General features: G+C 40.2%; 1 protein-coding gene across 1 annotated transcript in view; it reads right to left on the reverse strand.

Annotated features, from left to right (window-relative positions):
- The window catches only part of Prex2 (phosphatidylinositol-3,4,5-trisphosphate dependent Rac exchange factor 2), a 232,248-nt gene that overhangs the window by 131,246 nt on the left and 80,424 nt on the right, over positions 1-20,578 (reverse strand). Inside the window, exons 7-11 of the mRNA XM_051197040.1 lie at positions 15,626-15,759; positions 12,463-12,566; positions 7,504-7,653; positions 5,833-5,977; positions 2,474-2,574 (exon numbers count right to left, since the gene is read on the reverse strand). Of these exons, the coding sequence (XP_051052997.1) occupies positions 2,474-2,574; positions 5,833-5,977; positions 7,504-7,653; positions 12,463-12,566; positions 15,626-15,759 (634 nt within the window). The remainder of the gene's footprint in view (positions 1-2,473; positions 2,575-5,832; positions 5,978-7,503; positions 7,654-12,462; positions 12,567-15,625; positions 15,760-20,578) is intronic.

Consider the following 20,578-nt stretch of genomic DNA (forward strand, 5'->3'; position numbering starts at 1 on the left):
TGTTTTGGAAGGTTCTGGGAACTGGTGGGGTAAGGTAGAGGAGACTTGAGGATTTATTATCCCTGACTATGTCCACTCCGCCTGGATCCCCGCTTCCTGAGCGGCCATGAAACAAACCGGTCTCCTCTGCCACACATTCCCATCACCATAATGTTCTATTCAAATGCCTGGGGCGAAATGACCACGTGACCATCCGAATCAATGAGCCAAAGTAAAGCCATGCCTTATATTGCTTATGGTACTTCTTCTGGTCACAGGAAAAATAGCCATTACAGTGGTTACCTTTCTATTGTAGTAAATGCTAAATGCTTTAGATATTTATATTTATACTAATCGAGTATAAAATGATATAGACTATGAAAGTGTCAGCCATTTGTTAATTCTCTTATTCATCTAACATATGATTATTGAGTACCTAAATATGTTAGACATGAAAAGCACTATATATAATGTATGTATGTATGTGTGTGTGCATATATACATATATGTGTGTGTGTGTGTCTCATATATATATGAGAAAGACTGCTATGCTGATGTTGCACATATTTTGAGTAGAGGCCTGGATAGAGTAAGGGAGACAAAGAGATAATTCACAACCAAAAAAACAAAATAGCACTGTAATGTCAGACAGTGATAACAGCATGGAAATGGCTCAGTTGGTAAAAGCACTTTTTGCACAAGCATGATGACCGGCACATTGAACCAACTGCAGAAGGTTATCCTCTGGCCACAGCACAGCACACATGTGCATGCATGCATACATATTAATTACAAATTCAAAACTCAGGAAATTTTCAAATTCCCAAATGTAATAGATTAAAATGGCAGACTGGATGGAAGGACTTCTAAAAGTCAGAGGGCCATAGAAAAGATAAGACATGAATTCAGGGAACAGACATGTTTCCTCATTTTCCACGGTACTGTGTTTTTAGCACTTAGAATGTTCCTCCTGCTTTTATGAGAAACAAGCAACTATTAAATGAGACAAGTAAGAGTAAAGATCCTAAATGAGTGTTACCTTTGAGTTTGCAAAGATGTAGAAGGCTAGGGTGGACACAGTGGACCGGTCAGGTTGGCTAGCTACCAGCTTAGAGTAGAACCCAAATGTCCCACTATGCAGGATATTGCAGGCCTTTTTGAGAGACTTAAACGTAGAAAGAAACCTGGACTTGAGTTGATGAGAAGCCAGGAAAAGCAATGAAAACTGGTGCGTACCTCCATCTCGTATCTGTTATAAAGGGACCTTTAGCAAAAGTGGAAGCTGGGGAAGAAATGATGGAGGTGAGGAGGTGAGGATCCTGGGAAGGAGAGAGCCGGGTACTTAGAGTGATGATGCTCAACCTGCTGGAGGGTGGCACCAATCACAGAGGAAATGCACAGAGTGTTGGAGGAAACTCTCAAGAATTTGCTTTGTTTGTGGATCGCTGTGTACTAGGGAAGACACGACGGTAAAAATTCCACTGTCACACGGCCACAGTTTAAAATGGTTCCTTGTCTTTTTGCCCCCTAGTCCACTGCTCACATTAGAGATTCTTCAAGCTTTGTCCTTAGTCTCATCACCACGTTCTCCTTGCTTTTGGTGTTGTGAACCCAAATGACCTCTTGCCAAGTGCCCTGCTGTAGGCTCACATCTACTGCATCCCCAAGTCTTCCCCATCCGAGGCTCTCCTGAACTGACTGCTTTGGGCATGCAGAGCAGAAAGCTCAGCAGAGTCTAGTCTCCCCATCCATCACATCCAAACACTGATTACATGAGTGCTTCCAGCTCCCCCAGCTTCTCAGGTGCAACCACTCTCTTCCTCTCTGTGGACCCAGCTCCAAAGGAGCCTTGTTCTGTTTCCACCTAGGTCAAGCTCAGCCTTCTGGCAGGCCTGTGTGCTACATACAGCCTTAAACTTCACAGTGTAGACTCCCCAGGGTTGCAGTCAAGATGTGACCACACCTTCACGTGGTCATATGCATCAGCTCCCGACCTTCTGTACATGGCCTGGATGCAGATGCTAGGCGTCTTCCTACCACAAGCACCTCTCTGGACACTGATCCAGGGAGCTCACAGCGTAGCCACATGAGAGCCTATTACAGGTCCTCAAGTGGCCCCCACAAAAGTTTTGCTATTATTTCCTCAGGAGGGGTGCCCCTTCTGTTACGTTAAAGTTCTATTCATTTGCAGTGCCCATCTCTAATGCCACCACCCCCACAAAGAAGTCTCACACACTCTAGTCAGAATTAGGCAACTCTCCTTCCACAGTTTGGTACTTATTAGTATTCTGGCTTTTGCCTGTGCAGTGGCTGCTCATTCTAAAGAATGGCAGCTCTGTACCCTTAAACACATGATCCAGTGTTCTTTACATATTGAAAACACTAAAAGAAATAACCATGCTATGATATGGAAAATTGTACATGAAACAGATGTGGCACTCAAACACAGGCCATTTGTGAACACACAAAGAAAGTAAATTAATGAAATAATCACCATGGTGGATGATCCCATTTTCTAACAATGCTTGTCCCAGGTGGACGCCTTCTTCAGGCCTGTGAATCTCCCCAATTTCCAGCAGCCATGACACAAATTCACTGCAAGAGAAAGACAATGGGAATGATAAAGTCTGTGTCCTCCCGGAGAGTCTGTCTGGTCCACATATTGTGAAGCAGCTATGAAAGGAATATATAAAGCACCATTTTCAAGACATCCCACAGGCACAAAGCTCAACCACAGAAACCGCATGTGCTGAACCTCTCTGACACCACACTTATTAAATAACTCTGTGTGGGGATGTCCCTCTTCCCAAAGATAGCATTTAAACATAGATTTAATTAAAAGATGAGGCCCCTAAAAGCAAATAGTCATGGGTATCACTGAGATAAATAAGCAATAAATACAGACATTTTGCAAATAAAATGTTCTCGTGTTTATGTTTTAAAACTAATGCTTGAACATTTAGATAAACTAATGAATGTGTTTCAGAATCATTTTTGTTATCTGCACTCAGACTGGAGAACTGAAGCTATGGCCAACTGCAAACACATCATTTTCCATCGATCCCACAGATAACAAATACATTATATTAAATAAACAAGGGACACAAAATTCTCCAAGTAGGTTGTTCGCCTCCAGAAATACATACTGAGGCAGGAAAGTGGGTAAGGGACTTTCTATTGTTTCATTAAATAAGAAAAACAAAACATAAGAGAAAGAATAGGAGAAACAAAATAATTTCAGACAATAAAAGAGAAAGAGGTTTAAGAATGTACAATACTATTTACATGGGTCTTGCAATGTAGTCTTGCAATGTAACACTCTAGATTCAAACCCTGTTTCTTCATCCACTGGCTATGTGACCTCTCTCTCATGCTGGATGATTTTATCAATAACAAAGGGATTGGGAACATCATTGTCTTCATGTTACTACAGGATTGCTTGGGATGAGGTACACCAGCCCAGAGCCTGACACATAATGGGCTCTTACAAGGTCAGAGGGTTGAACTGGTTATTATGAAGCCAAAGCATGATTCTTCATTCTGATTTCCCCTTCTTCATTAAATGCCAAACTTAGATGAGAAACAGCTGATTTACGCACGGATGCGAAGTGGTGGTATTTTTTTTAACATGGGAGAGAAGTCAGGAAGGAAATTCACAAGAGGCGCTATCAATGACAAAAAGAATCACCTATAGGTATATTGCATGCATGCCAATAAAAGCCGCTGAGAAGCCAAAACTTAGAGCAACTCTTTTGCACGTAGATATATCATGGGGCCCTAAAGTTACACCCACGGGCTTTGCAAACTAAGCCATCCTTGTGGTACATGAGGGTTCTTCCATGTCAGATCTGCTTTTCTTCATACCAGCTCCCACCTGAAGTATGTAGACCGAGCAGACGTGCAGATCCTTCCTGCCCTGATAATGAGATTGACGACTACCTTATCTGCCATCCTAGAGCCTTCGTCTAGTAGCTGACGGAAGCAGAAGCAGACACCCACAGCTAAACACTGAGCCGAACTCCTGGAATCCAGTTGCACAGAGGGAGGAGTGATGAGCAAAGGGGACAAGAGCAGGCTGGAGAAACCCACAGAATCAGCTGACCTGAATAAGGCAGAGATCATGGACTCCAGGCTTCTGATAGCTGGGAAACCAGCATAGGACTGATCCAGACTCTCTAAATGTGGCGTTATTTGGGAGTACTCAGTGGTCTATGGGGCCTCTGGTAGTGGATCAGTATGCATCCCTGGTATACAAATGGACTTTGGGAGTCCATCCCACATAGAGGGATACTCTCTCAGCCTGGACAAATTGGGGAGGGCTTAGACCCTGCTCCAAATATGACAGTCTTTGAAGATTCCCCATTAAAGGCCTCACCTTCCCTGGGGAGCATAAAGGGAATGAGATGCAGGTTGGTGGGGGTAACAGGGGAGGACGGGAGGGTGGGGGGACTGGAATTGACATGTAAAACAAGCTTGTTTCAAATTTAAATTTAAAAAATTAAAGAAGTGTAGATCCTTGATCGTAACTTCAGGCACTGTGATCCACCACCATCCCTGCCCCCAGCTACCCATAAGGAACCTCCCTCTTAATAAGAGAGCCAATTCTTGCCTGTATTGTTGTGGGATATTTGTACACTAAATGAAGATGTATTGCTGCAATTGATGTAATAAAAAGCTGAACAGCCAATAGCTAGGCAGGGGGGTATAGGAGGGACTTCTGGGCAGAGAAAGAACTCCAAGAAGACAAAAGGTGGATTTGCCAACAAAACACAGAGAGGAAATACGAGGTGCAAGATGGAAGATAGGTAATGCCACGTGGCAGAGAGTGGATTAATAGAAATAGGTTAATTTAAGTTATAAGAGCTAGTTGACACAAACCTAAGCTAAAGGCCAAGCTTTCATAATTAACAATAATTTCCTGTTTCATTAGTTCAGGGCTGGCGATCCAATGAGAGTCCAATAAGAAAGCTTACTACACTTCAGTCTGAAGTTTCCTTAGCTAAGTTTAGATGTAGCTATACTCTGTCTCCTGATAGGTAGTTAAAGGATACCATGGATCCATCAACTCCATGCAGCAAAGAGAAATAGAAACTTAACTGTCCCAAGCCATTATACTAACCAATGCTTGATTAGAGTCTGATCTTCAATATAACTCCAGGAAACTCTTAGAGACCAATTTCAGCATTCTCTACCTGTATGAATGTGTCATGCTCTCTAATTCACAGTTTATGCTTCTTTAAATTAACTACAGAAGCATTAAACCCCTGAGTAAGAATGACTGAATTCAAAGTTGCTTAACAGAAAGGAGCAAGGCTGGAGCCTGGCCTAAGACAAGCTGAAGCAGCTACCCCCCTCCTTCAGAGAACCTCATAGACCCAAATGACACATAGTTTCTGGTTCCAGGCCCCTCACATAACAATCTATTAGACTCTGTACCCTTTAGCTCTGACTCCAACTGTATGAATTATGACTAAGCTGGAGTTTAGATCATCTTCTCTCTGTTCTTTAATATCCCTTCACTTTATGGATTCATGCCAAATTCTGAATCTCAGACCCTGTGTGCTCCCATAGCATGTCCATCATCCTGACCCCAACAGGCACACAGCCTGCCTGGCTCTCCTTGCCTGACCACAAGCTCGAATTCCACCTGAAAACACAAGCAATTTTGGAGGTCAAAGATGATGAATGGATGATCCAAGGGGCCATCCATGACTCTGCACCTTTGTCCATTACCTTAAATCCCTAGTGTCCAGAAAATGCTAATTATGAGTAAGAACTCAAAAATGCTTAGGGTAACATTTTTAAAACACAAATCATATAAAATAGATGACACACCCAGGACACCAAGCTTACCTTCCAAGGAAGCACTTGGGGAATGTAGTCAGTTTCCTTTTCCGGTCTTTGATCAGATTTCCCTGTTGGCACATCATTTTATACAATTTCTCACCCTGCTCAGAGATCATTACCCAGGTGTCTTGCTCCATTCCTAATTTTAAGCCTATCAAAAATGAAATAATAGACATCATGTTGACTACAAGCTTTCTTCTATTCACTCACACCTTCATTAGCCAAGTCCTTACTGATATAACTATGATCAGCTAGACTCATAGGGGTCCTCAACCTTCCTAATGCTACCGCCCTTTAATATAGTTCCTCATAGTGTGGTGACTCCCAACCATAAAATGATTTTTTGTTGCTACTTCAAAACAGCTACTGTTTTGAACTGTCATGTAATCTTATGATGGTCCTAGACCACCCCTGTAAAAGGGTAGTTTGACTCCCAAAGGGTTGTGACTCATGGATTGATAACTACTGATCTAGAGGTTGTGGGTGTGTGCACCATAGAACTGGGATCAGTTTTTTAAAAATCCAAAGAATCCTAGTGAGACTGGCCAGGCTACATTCCCAGTGTGTGAGACACCCCTGGGAGGTTGTGCCCAAGGGCACATGGTTCTGTCAGTGGAGGAGAGGCAGATGAGATCACCACAAGTATGCTTGGGGTCCATCCTGGAGGAGAACCCATATTGCTGTAGTGGAGGCTCATTCCGCATATCTCACCTCTGTTTGAGAAATGCCACAAAAGTGTTCACAAGAAGATGGCGTTGGAATGCATAATTATGAATCCTTACTTCTAAGAAAGAATTTTTTACAAGAGCCACTAAAGCTGAGCAATCCCAGGCACAGAGTCCTGAGGGTTAGATGAGAATTCAGGTGCTCTGGCAGGTTTGGCAGCATTTTGGTAGGGTTAAATCACTTAGGTTCTTAGGTACTGTGGATACACAGCGCTTTAAGAGCCAGTGAAAAGGCAGGTATTATGGGAAATACCTGCCTTTGTGTGTAGCTTAGAGGACCAGAGTGGGTATGGAACACAGCAGTGGCTATTCACAGCTAGGGAGGATAGGGGAAGTCAGATGCTTTCCAGGTTTCAAAGGAAAGGGGAAGTGAGAATGGGAAGTGAGGATGGATGCTTTCCAGGCAAACTGCCAAGCCGCAGAAGTCCACTGCTTACTGACAGCCTCAAAGGTCAAGGGAAGTCTGAGGGTCAGCATAGGGAGTAGGAAACCCAGGAGGGAAGACACGGCCAGGCACAAACAAGTACCCAAGTAAAGGTGTAGAAGTCCCATGAGTGAGAACCGATAAGCAGAATACAGTTAAAGGTCAAAGCTAAAATCCCGGGACAGTTCACGGTCGGCGGGTGGGACAAGGGGAGAAGCTGCAGAAGAAGAGACGTTTGAGAATTGCATTTTAGTCTTCGAAGCTGCAAATATTTATTTTAAAATTGTGCTTTTTACAATGTAAAAACTACGAACGTTTATCACTAAAAATGAATAATTAGGTAAGAAGACAGCCTGATAAAGACAAATAATATCATGAGAAGTTTTATAGAATATGATTTTCTTTTTTAATCTTGGGCAGATCATAGCCACTTGGGGTGAGGAGGGGTCACCCTGAGGAAAAATTCTGTTTGCCATTTAAGGAAACTATTTTCACAAAGGACAATAATCTCTACTTTCTTGCACCCACCTTTCCGACGTTCTCTTTCTTTCATGATAGCTTCAAACCATTCATGCTTTTCTTCAGGGCTTTTCGCCATGCACACAAACCATTTATTTTTTGCTGTGTTATGTATCTTCCACCCATTGACAACAATGTGCCCACTGCTGTGAAAATCGGCTGAGAAAAAGTGAAGAGCAGTAACTAAAGGACAATCTGAATTACATCAGCATGACCATCCAATTCATGAGAGGGCCAAAGCCAGGAAATTAAAAACACAGCATGGAAATATGCACGATACTCATATAAGATACATATAAAAATCAAGGAAATACATGTTTGGTACAGTTAGAACTCACTAATCAGGTATATCTAACTCACACTGCTGATATAGTACATGTAATTAAATACTACAAATTAACATTCATTGAAACTATGTCCAAATATATTTCTAAACTTTTCATTAATGCCAAACCACCCCATTATCTTTGGTTAAGTGACTGATTCCTAAAATGTATTCCTATCCTGAACACATCTGATTCAGTCAAATTAGATCAGGTATCAGTCTGTATTTTAGATATGCACAGTAAAACTATGCAAAGCAATTTTTGATCATTCAGACTCTCAATATTTTGAGGTTTATTTATTTTTTTCTATTTGTTTTGAAAAACAGGGTTTCTCTGTGTAAAAGTCCTGGCTGTCCTGGAACTCACTCTGTAGACCAGGTAAGCCTTGAACTCAAGAGATCCATGCCTCTGCCTCCTGATTGCTGGGATTAAAGGTGTGTGCCACCACCATTCAACTGGGGAAATCTCAAAAATTTAAAAAACTTTTGGGTTTTCTCACTTTTATATACTTAGGTTCGTATTCACTTAAGAAGGAGCAGAGCCTCACAATCCAAGGAAGATTATGGATTAGATAGCTTTCAAGAGAATATAAAAATGACTTCATAATTACATTTTTTACTGTGAATTTTTAATGGACTAGTGAAAATAAAACCAAAGCAAAATTTTCTCTTAAAAATATCTGCCACTTCTCCTGGATATTTGTCACCTGACAAGATCTTTACACATGAACCTTGCTCTGTTGCTTGAAATATCCCAGGTTCCCACCTGCCCTGTCTCTCCTATAATCACGCTCCAGTGAAAGAAGTCTACAATGGGCATGCTCAGGCTACAAGAGAAACACTGGGCCCACTTTAAAATGAGCACAGCCTATGCTTCTCATAGTTCATACTAAAATCAGCTAATACTGTCTGTTTCTAAAGCCTGAATGAGTCAATCTGCCCCAATAACACAACAATTGCTCCACACGTAACACCTGGAAAAGTAAGACGGTACCAAAGGATTTTAAAGAAATTAGTTTGTGTGGGCATGCAGGAACCCACATGAATATATGAGTGCCTGCTAAGACCAGAAGAGGGAGCTGAATAGATCCCCGGGGGCTGGGGTAGTTACTTCATTACATGGGTATCTATGCTCATCTTTTCAATTAACTCTTACAACACTACTGAAAACTATGGTGATGAGGAAAAAAAAAAAAAAAAGATGACTAACGTTAATACTTCTATTTAAATGAAAAAAAAAATGCATGACCATCTCTCCAGCCTCATGTCATATGATTTCCATGTCATATGGGAGAATAATGACACTCCATTTAAAGTTCGGATGATAATTGTTTGCATCACATTTTTCAAATATCCTTCGTAATTTTAAACTTATATGCGGGTCTTGCATGCATGCATGTATGGAGCCTCACAAGTGAGTACAAGTATATCATAATATAATTAGCATATATTTTATAAAATGAGCAGTCTCTTCTCGTTTGCTTTAAAATACAATGCTATTGAGTACCTATATAACCACAGCACATTGTTCGAAATATTCACATTAAGAAACTTATCCATAAAGATCATCCTCACCAAGACCAAGGAAAGGTCAATGGTGCTTACTCCTTAGAGAGTTTTGTTTGGTTTTGATTTGTTCTGTTGCTAGGGATCCAACCCAAGGCCTCTCATGTGCTAAGCATGCATTCTGTTGCTGGGATATACCCCAAGGCTCTTTGTCCCATTTACTATTAAAAAAAAAAAAAATCTTCAAATGAAGTTAACAAGTAGGTGATTGTCACAGAATTTAATAAGGTTCAATAGACCTAAAAATATTAATTTTATAAAAGATGTCCAAAAGAGAATGGAATTTAAACTCCCACTCATTAAATGTAGAATGCTCAAGTTCCAAAATCCAATGTATCTGATTTCTTATAAAACCAGAAATGCTCAAAGGTCAAACCCAAACAAGTCATTAATGACTTTGAAGCCATGTGATCTGAGAATTCCTTCCATTAGTTCAGCACATTTCCACTGAAGGAGATGGTGTTCTTCCAAACTGACCCGTAATAAACCCCAGTGAACACAGTGATAGCCACTTAATACCATTGCATTTCAGTAAGCGACACAATATCCGAGTACTGTACATACACGCTATGAAATGAGGGAATCGCCAAAACATTTTTTCAAATCATCTAATATTAATAATGTTATCTCCATAATGCATTCAGCCCTCGCTCTGATGGTCAAGAGTAAATGTATCAATTCTAAGGGAAAAAAATTAAAATTGCAACCCATTCATTCATGTTAATGTTTAACATGAAGAAAATTAGTTTTGAAACAAATGTTTGATTCTATCAAATAATTTAAGAAAGAATTCTGATATTTAACATAATACAGAACATTACTTAGGACAAGAATGAGGAAAAAAACCTCATATATCCCTTAAAGCTATAAAAAGTTGCTCATCTCTAAACTGTTTTTGAATGCTCAAATTTCCTTTGATAACATGAAAACAATTTAAGTGTATCAGAAATTATTATGCATTTGAACTCTAGCTGACATAGTAAACTTGTTAAGTTTTCATGAAGAATGTATCCGAGGCCACTGAGAATGTTCAGAAGGTAAAGTGTTTGCTACACAAGCCTGACTTCCCGAGTTCAAACTCCAGAACCGAAAGAAGAGACGAGCTCACTTTTGAAGGTTATTCTCTGAACTCCACATGCATACCCTACTCACAGGTATATACATGATATAAAAATAATCACACGTACAAAGTTACATTGGATAATCTATTCAATTAGCTCTTACAAAACTACTGAAAACTATGTGCATTTGATGACGAGGAAGAAAAAAAGATAACTAACTTTAATACTTCTATTTAAATGAAAAAGAGCTTTTATTTTTTAGCATCTTAAAAAAATTCATGAAAGAAAACAAAACATTACAGCAATTATTCAATACCTTAAGCTGGTTCTAAATATTTATGTAGAAACAATGGCTGCAAAAAATAAAAAAAAAGGCTATCAGACTTTAAAAAAATATCCAAGGCAAAACAGAGCAGTAATGCTATGCTTGCCCAACCTACATTGGGAACTAGGTTTGACACCCACCACAGTATAAAACAAAACAAATGGGAAAACTATAAGAATAAAAATTTCCAGTCTTATCATACTCAAATTTGACCTCTATATTAAAACATGTCCTTTGCCCAATACACTAGATCCACACTTTTACAAAGTCAACAGCCTTCCTTCGTTGTTTCTGTCAAACCACACAAATAGTACAAATAGTTTGGTTATTTTTTAAGATTTATTTCTTTATTATGTAAAGTCTAGGGCTTTTACTCATAGGATCACAACATGTGCACCATGAATAAACTGACTTCTTCCTCTCTAATCTGTATTATCTTTCAATCCTTGAATTTTCTATTTGCTTATCAAAGATTTTGAGTACCATATTGAATGAGTAGAAATAACTGGACCTCCTGTCTCCCATATTTTAGGAAGGATTGTCTCAGCTTTCCCCCATGTATTATAATATTAGCTACAGATCTGTCATGTCATATGTAATATTTACCATGTTGAGCTTTGTTGCTTCCATTCCCAGTTATCTCAGGGTTTTTATCATGAAGAGATGCTAAACACTGTTAAAAGCTTTCTCTGCATCAACGGAGGCAACAATATGGTTTCTGTCCTTGAATCTATTTGTGTTCTTTATTACACTTACTAATTTGCATATGTTGCACACTCACCCTACACCCTTGTGATGAGACCTGCTTGACAGCATTGTTGTATCCAGTTTTCCAGAATTTTATTGAAAATTTTGTATCTATGTTTATCAGAAACATTCATCTATAGTTTCTCTCTCTCCCTCTCTTCCCCCCCTCCTCTAGTTTTGGTATCAGGAAAACATTTAGCAGCTACTAATCTATTTTAAATAATCTTACAGTTTTTCCTATCACAAGTTTGAAAATATAATGACAATCAGAGAAAAATGTGATTCAATTAAAAATACCTTCATTTAAAAAATAGCCTTTTTTCAAATGGAATAAGTAAAAAATACTTTAACTTTGATTTAGTTAATGGTTGTGAGTAATCATACTTTCATGAGCATGTTTGTAAGGGCCAAATTAAAAAAAAAAAAACAAAAACAAAAACAAAAAACTTTACTGCCATTTAGTAATGAGGAGTTTTAATTGAGCACTTGGAATCCCAAAGACAACAGTTTCCCTCTGTGAGTCAACAGACAACAGAGCTACATGTAAGTAACCACTGTGAGCCTGAAGCACGCCTACCATAGTTTACATTCGATGGTGAAATGTTACAGAACAAAATTACTATTCAGATAAAACATTACTTAAAGAGAATCAATTCATTCAGGAGACATTTCTCCACGTATGTTTTATGATCCCAAATATAAATTTGCTAATGTCCCATGGTATTAAAGCAAAGTAGACTTACTCAGAGCATAGCAGAAATCGTTTTCAAGAGTTTTTCTTTTAAAATGGTATTTGTCAGCCAACACCATTTACAAGCTAAACAAGGACCCTGCAGGCCTCCATCTCACCCTGTCTCCATCCTCAACCCACTATTACACCCAAAGAAACATGGCTAAGTGCTGATGCACTGGAGTCAGAATCCTACCTTACTAAGTGCCCTTACCTGTGCCGTCATCCACATTTTCCACCTCCATCACCTCGGTATTGATCCGACCTCGAAAAATATACCGATGTCCATCTGTGGATGCCTTGCTATTCTTCAGCCGTCTGAAACAAATGAAACCACAAAGCGTTTGTTACTAAACTTAATATAAGACACTGTTTTCTAAAACTCTTTGAAAAATGTCTCCAGTTGGTCAGTATCATAAAAAGATGGAGACGGTTGATTTTACTCAGTCTTCTCATGCACGATGGCTGGTGGCTTGCTATGCAGGATGGGAGCAAGGCAATTACTGAAGTAGCATCTCATGAATCCTAAGCAAACCTAAAATAAGCTATATAGTAGAGGGTGACCTTGAAATTCTGACCCCCCTGCCTCCATTTCCCAATTGCTAGAACTAGAACTACAGGTGTGTTCGACCATAGCCTGTTTATTTGATGCTGGGGCTCTAACACTGGCTTCCTGTTTCCTATATAAGTACCCTACCAAGTGAGCTATACCACCATCCCCTACTATAAATACAGAGAGAGAGAGAGAGAGAGAGAGAGAGAGAGAGAGAGAGAGAGCACATTGGGCTAAAGATTTATAGCAGCAGTGGTGTAATTACACATATTTCCTCAAAATAAGACTTCAGTACTGTCAAACCTGACAAGACAGAAGTTGGTGGCTTTACTGCCACACTTGAGATCTCACTCTCCTGACTCTTGGTTTTCAGTAGCTGAGAATGTCCAGCTTTTTCAAGACCTGGCAAGCAAACTCAAATAGTCCTTCTGATTCCTTTTCAGAACTTCTAACAAGAGCAAGTGGGAGGTACCCTTGAAGGAATTGGTACAGCAGGTCACTTAATGAACATAACTACACTAGCACAGACATTGAGATGGACAATTAGTAAATGGGACCTCCTGAAAGGCAAAGGACACAGTCAACAGACAAAATGGCAGCACACAGCATGGGAAAAGATCCTCACCAACCCCATAGCTGACAGAGGGCTGATCTCTAAAATATACAAAGACTCAAGAAGCTAGTCACCAAAACACCAAACAATCCAATCAAAAAATGGTGAACAGAACTAGAGAATTCTCAATAGAGGAATCTAAAATGGCTGAAAGACACTTAAGAAAGAGTTCAACATCCATAGCTATCAGGGAAATGCAAATCAAAACAACTCTGAGACACCATCTTGCACCAGTCAGAATGGCTAAAAACAAAACAAAGCAAAAAAATCAACAACACTCTATGCTGGAGAGGATGTGGAGAAAGGGGAACACTCCTTCACTGCTAGTGGGAGTGCAAACTCCTACAGCCACTTTGGTGGTTTCTCAGGAAAATGGGAATCAGTCTACCTCAAGATCCAACAGTTCCACTCTTGAACATATACCCAAAGGATACACATTCATACAAAAAGGACATCTGTTCAACTATGTTCATAGCAGGGTTGTTTGTAATAGCCAGAACCTGGAAGCAACCTAGATGCCCCTCAACCGAAGAATGGATGGAGTGGTACATCTATACAATGGAGTATTACTCAGTGGAAAAAAACAAAAGCAAAAACAAACAAACAAAGCAAAACAAACAAAAAAAAATGAAATCTTGAAATTCTCAGGCAAATGGATGGAACTTGAAAAAACTACCTTGAGTGTCACAAAAAGACAAATGTGGTATGTACTCATTCATATATGGATTTCAGACGTAGAGCGAAGGACTACCAGCCAAAAATCCAAACCACCAGAGAAACTAGGAAAGAAGAAAGACCCTAAGAGAGAAACACATGGTCCCCTGAAGAAGGAGAAACAGGGTGGACAAAGAATGAAGGTAGGAAAAAGAGAAGGGGAAAGAGGAGGTAGGAGGAGAACAAGACGGATCGGGAAGACTGAGTCAGAGGGGGAATAGAGGAGAGCAAGAAAAGAGATCCCTTAATAGAGGGAGCCAGTATGGGTTTAAAGAGAAATCTTGCCCTAGGGAAATGTTCAGAGATCCACAAGGATGACCCCAACTAAGAATCCTTTCCCGTATAATGAGAATGATGACCACCCTAATTGTCATCCTAGAGCCTTCATCTAGTAGCTGATGGAAGCAGAAGCTATGAATCATAATGTAAGTTTCTGATTGCAGGATATCTTTTATGCAACCCCGGCAAAGGGGTTGAGACCCACAGGTTAAGAACCGCTGATCTGGTTATTTCCATCTCTAATAACTGTGCAGTCCACACTGTGCGCATCCATTAAGGGTAGCTGTTATACACGTGGCGGGATTTTAGTTCAGGAAAACTTCTCAGTTAATTTATGTATGACTATAAGATCACATGACATCAGCATTTTGTACACTGACATCAGTTTTGCAAAAGCTCGAGCATAGTGGGAATTCGTTTCCACCAATGGTTTCGGTGTGCATAAATGATCACTTAAAAGGAAGAGGATGGTGCTCTCTCTGTCCTCTCTGTCCTCTCTCTCTCCTCTCTCTGTCCTCTCCCTCTCTCTTCCTCCCCCCCTCTTTCTGTGACAGTCTAAGACCTGACCATCATCCTGCATTGCAGCATCCTGTACACCCAAGGACAGAAGACTGTGAAGGCTATTCACCTTCATTGTGAGTGTTTATACCAAATAAATTCCTGTTATTTTTTTATTCAGACATTCGTGGACTTCCTTAATCCACCCACACTCTGGAATTGATGGCAGATATGTTTTCACGTTTGGGTGACTAAAACAGAGGCTCAAATTTCATAGCTGTTGGTGCAAACAAACTCTGGGTACAGGCGTAGGACTGATGGCTCTAGTGTCACAGGGAAGGGAATGTGGGCCCAAAATTCTCAATATGTCATCCACACGAATTTTGAAAACACAACAGATACTGGACAAGAGGAGACTGGAAAGTGATCGGAGCTGAAGCCAAGATGCTGAGACTCCTGTGGATACAGGAGGAAACGGCTCAGATGCAGAACTAGGAAAGAGAGAAACACACCAACACCTCCCTCAGGAGAGGGCTGAGGGAGGAGGTTTCACAGGAGAGTGACACCCAGGTCAGGCACATGGAGCAGGTAGAGAAAGCAGGCGAGGCAGGCTGGGTGAAATGGGTTATAGGTAGGATGAGCTCTGGGATTCCTGCAGGAATGGGGAGCCTGTGAGATGGAGGAAAATATTTCCAAAGTGTGACTTTGCTGTGAGCTTACCTGTGTTTCCTTTTGCAGTACACCAACAGGTTATCAAAAAGAAAAAACACCCGTTCTTGGATATTTCCAGATGAGATTTTCATCAAGACCCCACACATCAGCATCTCTGTGCAGGTGTCAGTAATGCTGGATCCCTGGGCGAGGAAAAGAAAAGACGCAGGGTCTGAACACCTGATTTCAATCGCCCTCGAGCTGGAGATCAGATGAAGCACAGCAGAACGCTAGAGGATCACGCTGTCACGATGCCACAACCAAAGCCCTGATTGAAATTTTGTATGCAATTATTCTCTTTTAAATTCCACTTGTTTTTATGAAGAGCGATGTGTGCACAGGACAAAGTGTATACAGTGAAAAGGACTGAATGGCATCTCCTTCCCATGGGCCCTCGGGTCAGTCTGCAGAGAGACTCTAGGTCTACCTAAGACAACCGAAGGTACAAGGGCAGATATGCTAGAACAGAAACTGGAGGAGCCCGGGAGACCTAAACCCTACCCAAAGACAGCTAAAAAGAGCTAGGGGTGTGGGAGCTGGGAGCAGGAAATAGTCTTCCCTAGTTAAGAGCACAGTAATTGGTCATCTAGTATCAAAGAGTCAGCCGGGAAAACACAGGTGTATCGGGAGGAAAATACACACACGTACACACATGCTCTCTCCTCTCTCTCTCTCTCTCTCTCTCTCTCTCTCTCTCTCTCTCTCTCTCTCTCTCGTATCTGGCTTCTTTTAATCTAAAGGTAAATTGCTGGTTCTTGTTTAAATTGATGTTCCTATCTTTGGTTTTGATGTTTAATATTCAGAACACTAACTGTAGTTTCATATTTGCACAATAATTACAAAAAAGGTTGTACAGTTGACTAAAAAAAAACTAGAGTTAATTGAAAATTCGAATCTATAATAAGTAAATTCTACACAGGAAATTAATGCAAAGAATGTGGTTTTATGTTCACTTGTTTATCCATGTTACAAACATACATGAAATTTTAGGAAGCCTCTTCTTTAAGTTTCTATTCACCCTGACCGTTTATATATGTATACAAACCTTTACACAGTTTGTCCACTCTCGTATGTTCGCTGAGCCCAAATTATCATGAACGACCCCAGTAGCGTGATTTCTAACTGCTTACATATAATTAGTAGTATCCTTATCTTAGAATAGTCTGAGTAAAATTAGCATGTAACAAAAGGATACTTATCAAGTTGCATATAAATGTTACCCTCAAAATATTACAGGAAGGGATTTTCCTATCAGAAACTTCACAAAGCATTCAGAATACATTCCCAATAAGCTACCTTTAATGTGAGTAATACACACTGACCCAGTCAGTACAAAGGGTCATTCCATGTTTAACCTACCTGGAATGTTAAATAAATATCCCAAGTAGTAATCCAATTTCCATATTCAGACACTAGTAAATATTCCTACATGACATAAAGCCTAAAACTACATTACCTGATCTGTTGCTTCTAAAATAATTACAAGGATTTTTATATAAAACTGACCTAACAAGTGATTCAGAGTATTCTATGGTAGCAAAGCCACCAGGCACTTGCCTTCTTTCTGGACCTATAGTAGTCTATCTTTCAAACTGCTTTCTTATACCACTGAGTATTCTTTTAATAATGCAGAACATCTCTTTGCCCGCCTTGTATTTTACCTGTATTTTGACAATTAAGGACAATATTTAATTCTAAACTACCTATTCCCTACCAAATATGTGTCTAATAAATAAAAAACTGTGATTAGATACTTTATCAAGAAAAGGAACATCAGGTTTTGAACATCTCTGCATGTCAAGCAATGGGCTACACATTTTCTCCTGGAATAGATTTCTATAAAGATGCTCTTCCTGTGATATGAAACTATGAATTAGTTAATTGACTCCCACTAAAATTAAGCTCTGCTATCAGCCCTCTCTTCTTGCTGCATGGCAATCACAAGATTAAAGAGAAAATAAAATCTCAGAGAACATGGACGAGGACAAAAGGTCCCCAAAACTCCCCCAAACACATGCAATGCCTTGGCCAAGATCTAGCAGGGATGGTCCCACTGAACCGTCATGAAGAAACTGACTAAGCTGGCAAGATCAAGATGGCAGCTTGGAACCAGGCACTTCATGAACCCTCTGAACACTCCTACAGAGGAAAAACCTCTTTAAAATATGAAATGGAGTACAACCTGGAAAATGCCAGCGTTATCATCTACATTTGCTAGAAGATATATATGACACACAAAAGATACACCCGCTTCACCCTTCTGGAGTTTCAAATTGTTAGCTCAAATTATAACTTCAGTAGTTTAATGCAAGGTTAAATATAATGAATAATACATTCATTTTATCCGGAAAAAGGTCTCCAAATACCCCCCTCCCCCCGCCTCCCCCACTGAATGAAATTTTACATGGATTCATTTTCAGTATTGCTTTTCCAAAAACACTATCCCTCAAATAACGGGAACCATGCATTACACAGTTCTACCTCAAGGTAGAAGATGCTCTATTCCCCAAGATTTTCCTAGAGGGGAAACAGAACAATCTCATCAGCAGCTTCTGGAAGATTTAAACTCAAGAAATGATACAAGAACATAGCTTGAATCAATCGCAAGCTAAATCAAATGTAAGCAGCAACCAGAGTCTCCCCTCAACAAGGACTTATTTAAAAATGGCCCAGTGAGCTGGAAACATGTCAGTGATATTAGGAGTCAAATCTGAATGGTCATTAATAACCCTGGTCTACATAATAATTTCCAAAATAGCGAGGACGACACTATGAGATTCTATGTCAACAACAACAACAAAACGTAAAATTGTATTTCCCCGGGTGTAAAGAAATCCAGAAGTGTCCTATTTCCCTTCTGTTTCTTTCCTTTTATAAAATATAATAACAACCTTCATCATTTGCCCCAAATCTTTCCATGTTAATGATTCTCTTGCATTTTATTGGGATTTTTCTGACATGTGAGAATCTACTTTCAGATAGACATGTCAAGGACTTTAAGGTGGACTTGGTAAACAATGTCATACTATTGCTATCTTTTCATGAAAATATTGCAGTGGGGATGCACAACCTACAGCTAAAACCATATAACTGACCCACCAAATGCAGACCGAAACTAGTCTGATCCTATGCAGTGAATCGACAGCTCTGATTAAGCTTCTCATGAATTTCTTGTCCAAAGTGTATTAACTGTTGGCATATGGGTTCAGTAAGTCTGGTAGAGTGCTCTGAAACCCTCAAGTTCATAGCTGCCTCTCATTTACTCATTATCAAAATACAGTGGACACTGCCATTCTCCTGGGAAATGGTGTAACAAATTGTACTGATAAGAGGTATAACTTCAAAGAAAAACAATTAAAACGTGGCACCTCCTTGGCCATAGTCACACATAAATGCTGAGAAAAACCCCAATCTCTTTAATGAACTTACTGTTAAACGGCAGGCAGGAAACAAAGTTCCTTCTAAAAATCAGCTCTACTTTTCTTACTTACCACTTTGCAGGCCTAACCTTCATCAACTTATTGTTTTGAGAAACTGGGTAAGTGAAATTGTCCTAACTTATGAGTCAAAAAAAAAAGGGAATAAGAACTCAGAAAATATGGAGACTCACAGCCACAGTTGGGGTATGGTTAACCCCCTCCTCGAGGCTCATGTTCTAGAGACTTGTCAATGTTGAGCATTTAGGGGAAGGAGGCTGACCTCAAAAATATTAAAGCAGATCTTCGGGGACTGGGTTAGTTCCCATGAGAATGAATTGGTAAAAGGGAACCATGTACTTCCCCTTTATAGGTGTTAACTCCTTCTCACATACTCCCAGCATGCTTTGCCATCTAGTCCAAAGCTCTCACACACCTGAGCAGATACCTCTGATGTACTTCTGATTCTCCCAGACCATGAGCTACGTGACCAAGCTTAGGCATTCCCTTCAATCACATTTGCAGCTCAGTATTTCCCTGATGCTTGGGAAATAAGATTACTGCTGTCTCAGATGTCTAAATTAAGTTTTGAAGGGAGTGCTAAAAGGTCTGAAGAGATTACAGCCTATTCACTTTAGCTAGAACTTGATGAGACTTTCATTTTCAAGTCTGACACTGTCACACTGTCCCTTTTCTATTGTCCATCTGTCCTGTACAATTTCTGTAAAGTTAACTTTAGTTTGAAAAATCCATGGCTGTTCTACATATAGTTACTATTGTTATGATGAAACACCACAACCCAACACAAGTTGGGAAGGAAAGGGTTTATTCAGGGCAAGAACTCAAGAAGGGCAGGAACCTGGAGGCAGGAGCTGATGTAGAAGCCATGGAGGGGCGTTGCTTGCTGGCTTGATCACAACGGCTTGTTCTTATAGAACCCAGGATCACCAGCCCAGGGATGGCACCCACCATGAGCTGAGCCCTCCCCATCAATCATTAATTAAAATAATGCCCTATAGGCTTGCCTGCTTATAGCCTGGTCTTCTGAAGACATTTTCTCAAGTGTGGTTCCTTCCTCTCAATGAGTAAGCTTGTGTCAAGCTGATAGCAAACTACCCAGCACAATGGCTTAGATTCATACAACCTTAAGTCATCGTGATGTTTAATCTGCATTGTCAACTTGAGTGGATTTGAGACGACACCTCCAATATGTCTGTGAAGGTATTTCCTGAGGTGTAACTGGGAAGGAGAGGCTCTTGACTGTGGGAGCAGCATCTCGTGGGCTGAGGTCTTGAACTCCATGCAAAAGAGGAACACAGCTGACCACTGGCACGTGCATCTCTCCCTGCTTCCTCTGGGGACACAATGTAACTAGTCACCCGAGCCTCCTGCCACCATGCCTTCCTTGCCATAATGCCCTTCCTTTAAGTGGCTTCACCACTTAAGAAAAGTATTTAATACAGTAATGTAGCAGCTGTCACCAGCTGAGTTCATATACTATGAAAATAGGAAATTCTTAGGAATAAAATCTGACTGATGAAGCAAA

This window comes from Phodopus roborovskii, unplaced genomic scaffold, assembly GCF_943737965.1.
Source record: "Phodopus roborovskii unplaced genomic scaffold, PHOROB, whole genome shotgun sequence".
Taxonomy (NCBI): Eukaryota; Metazoa; Chordata; class Mammalia; order Rodentia; family Cricetidae; genus Phodopus; species Phodopus roborovskii.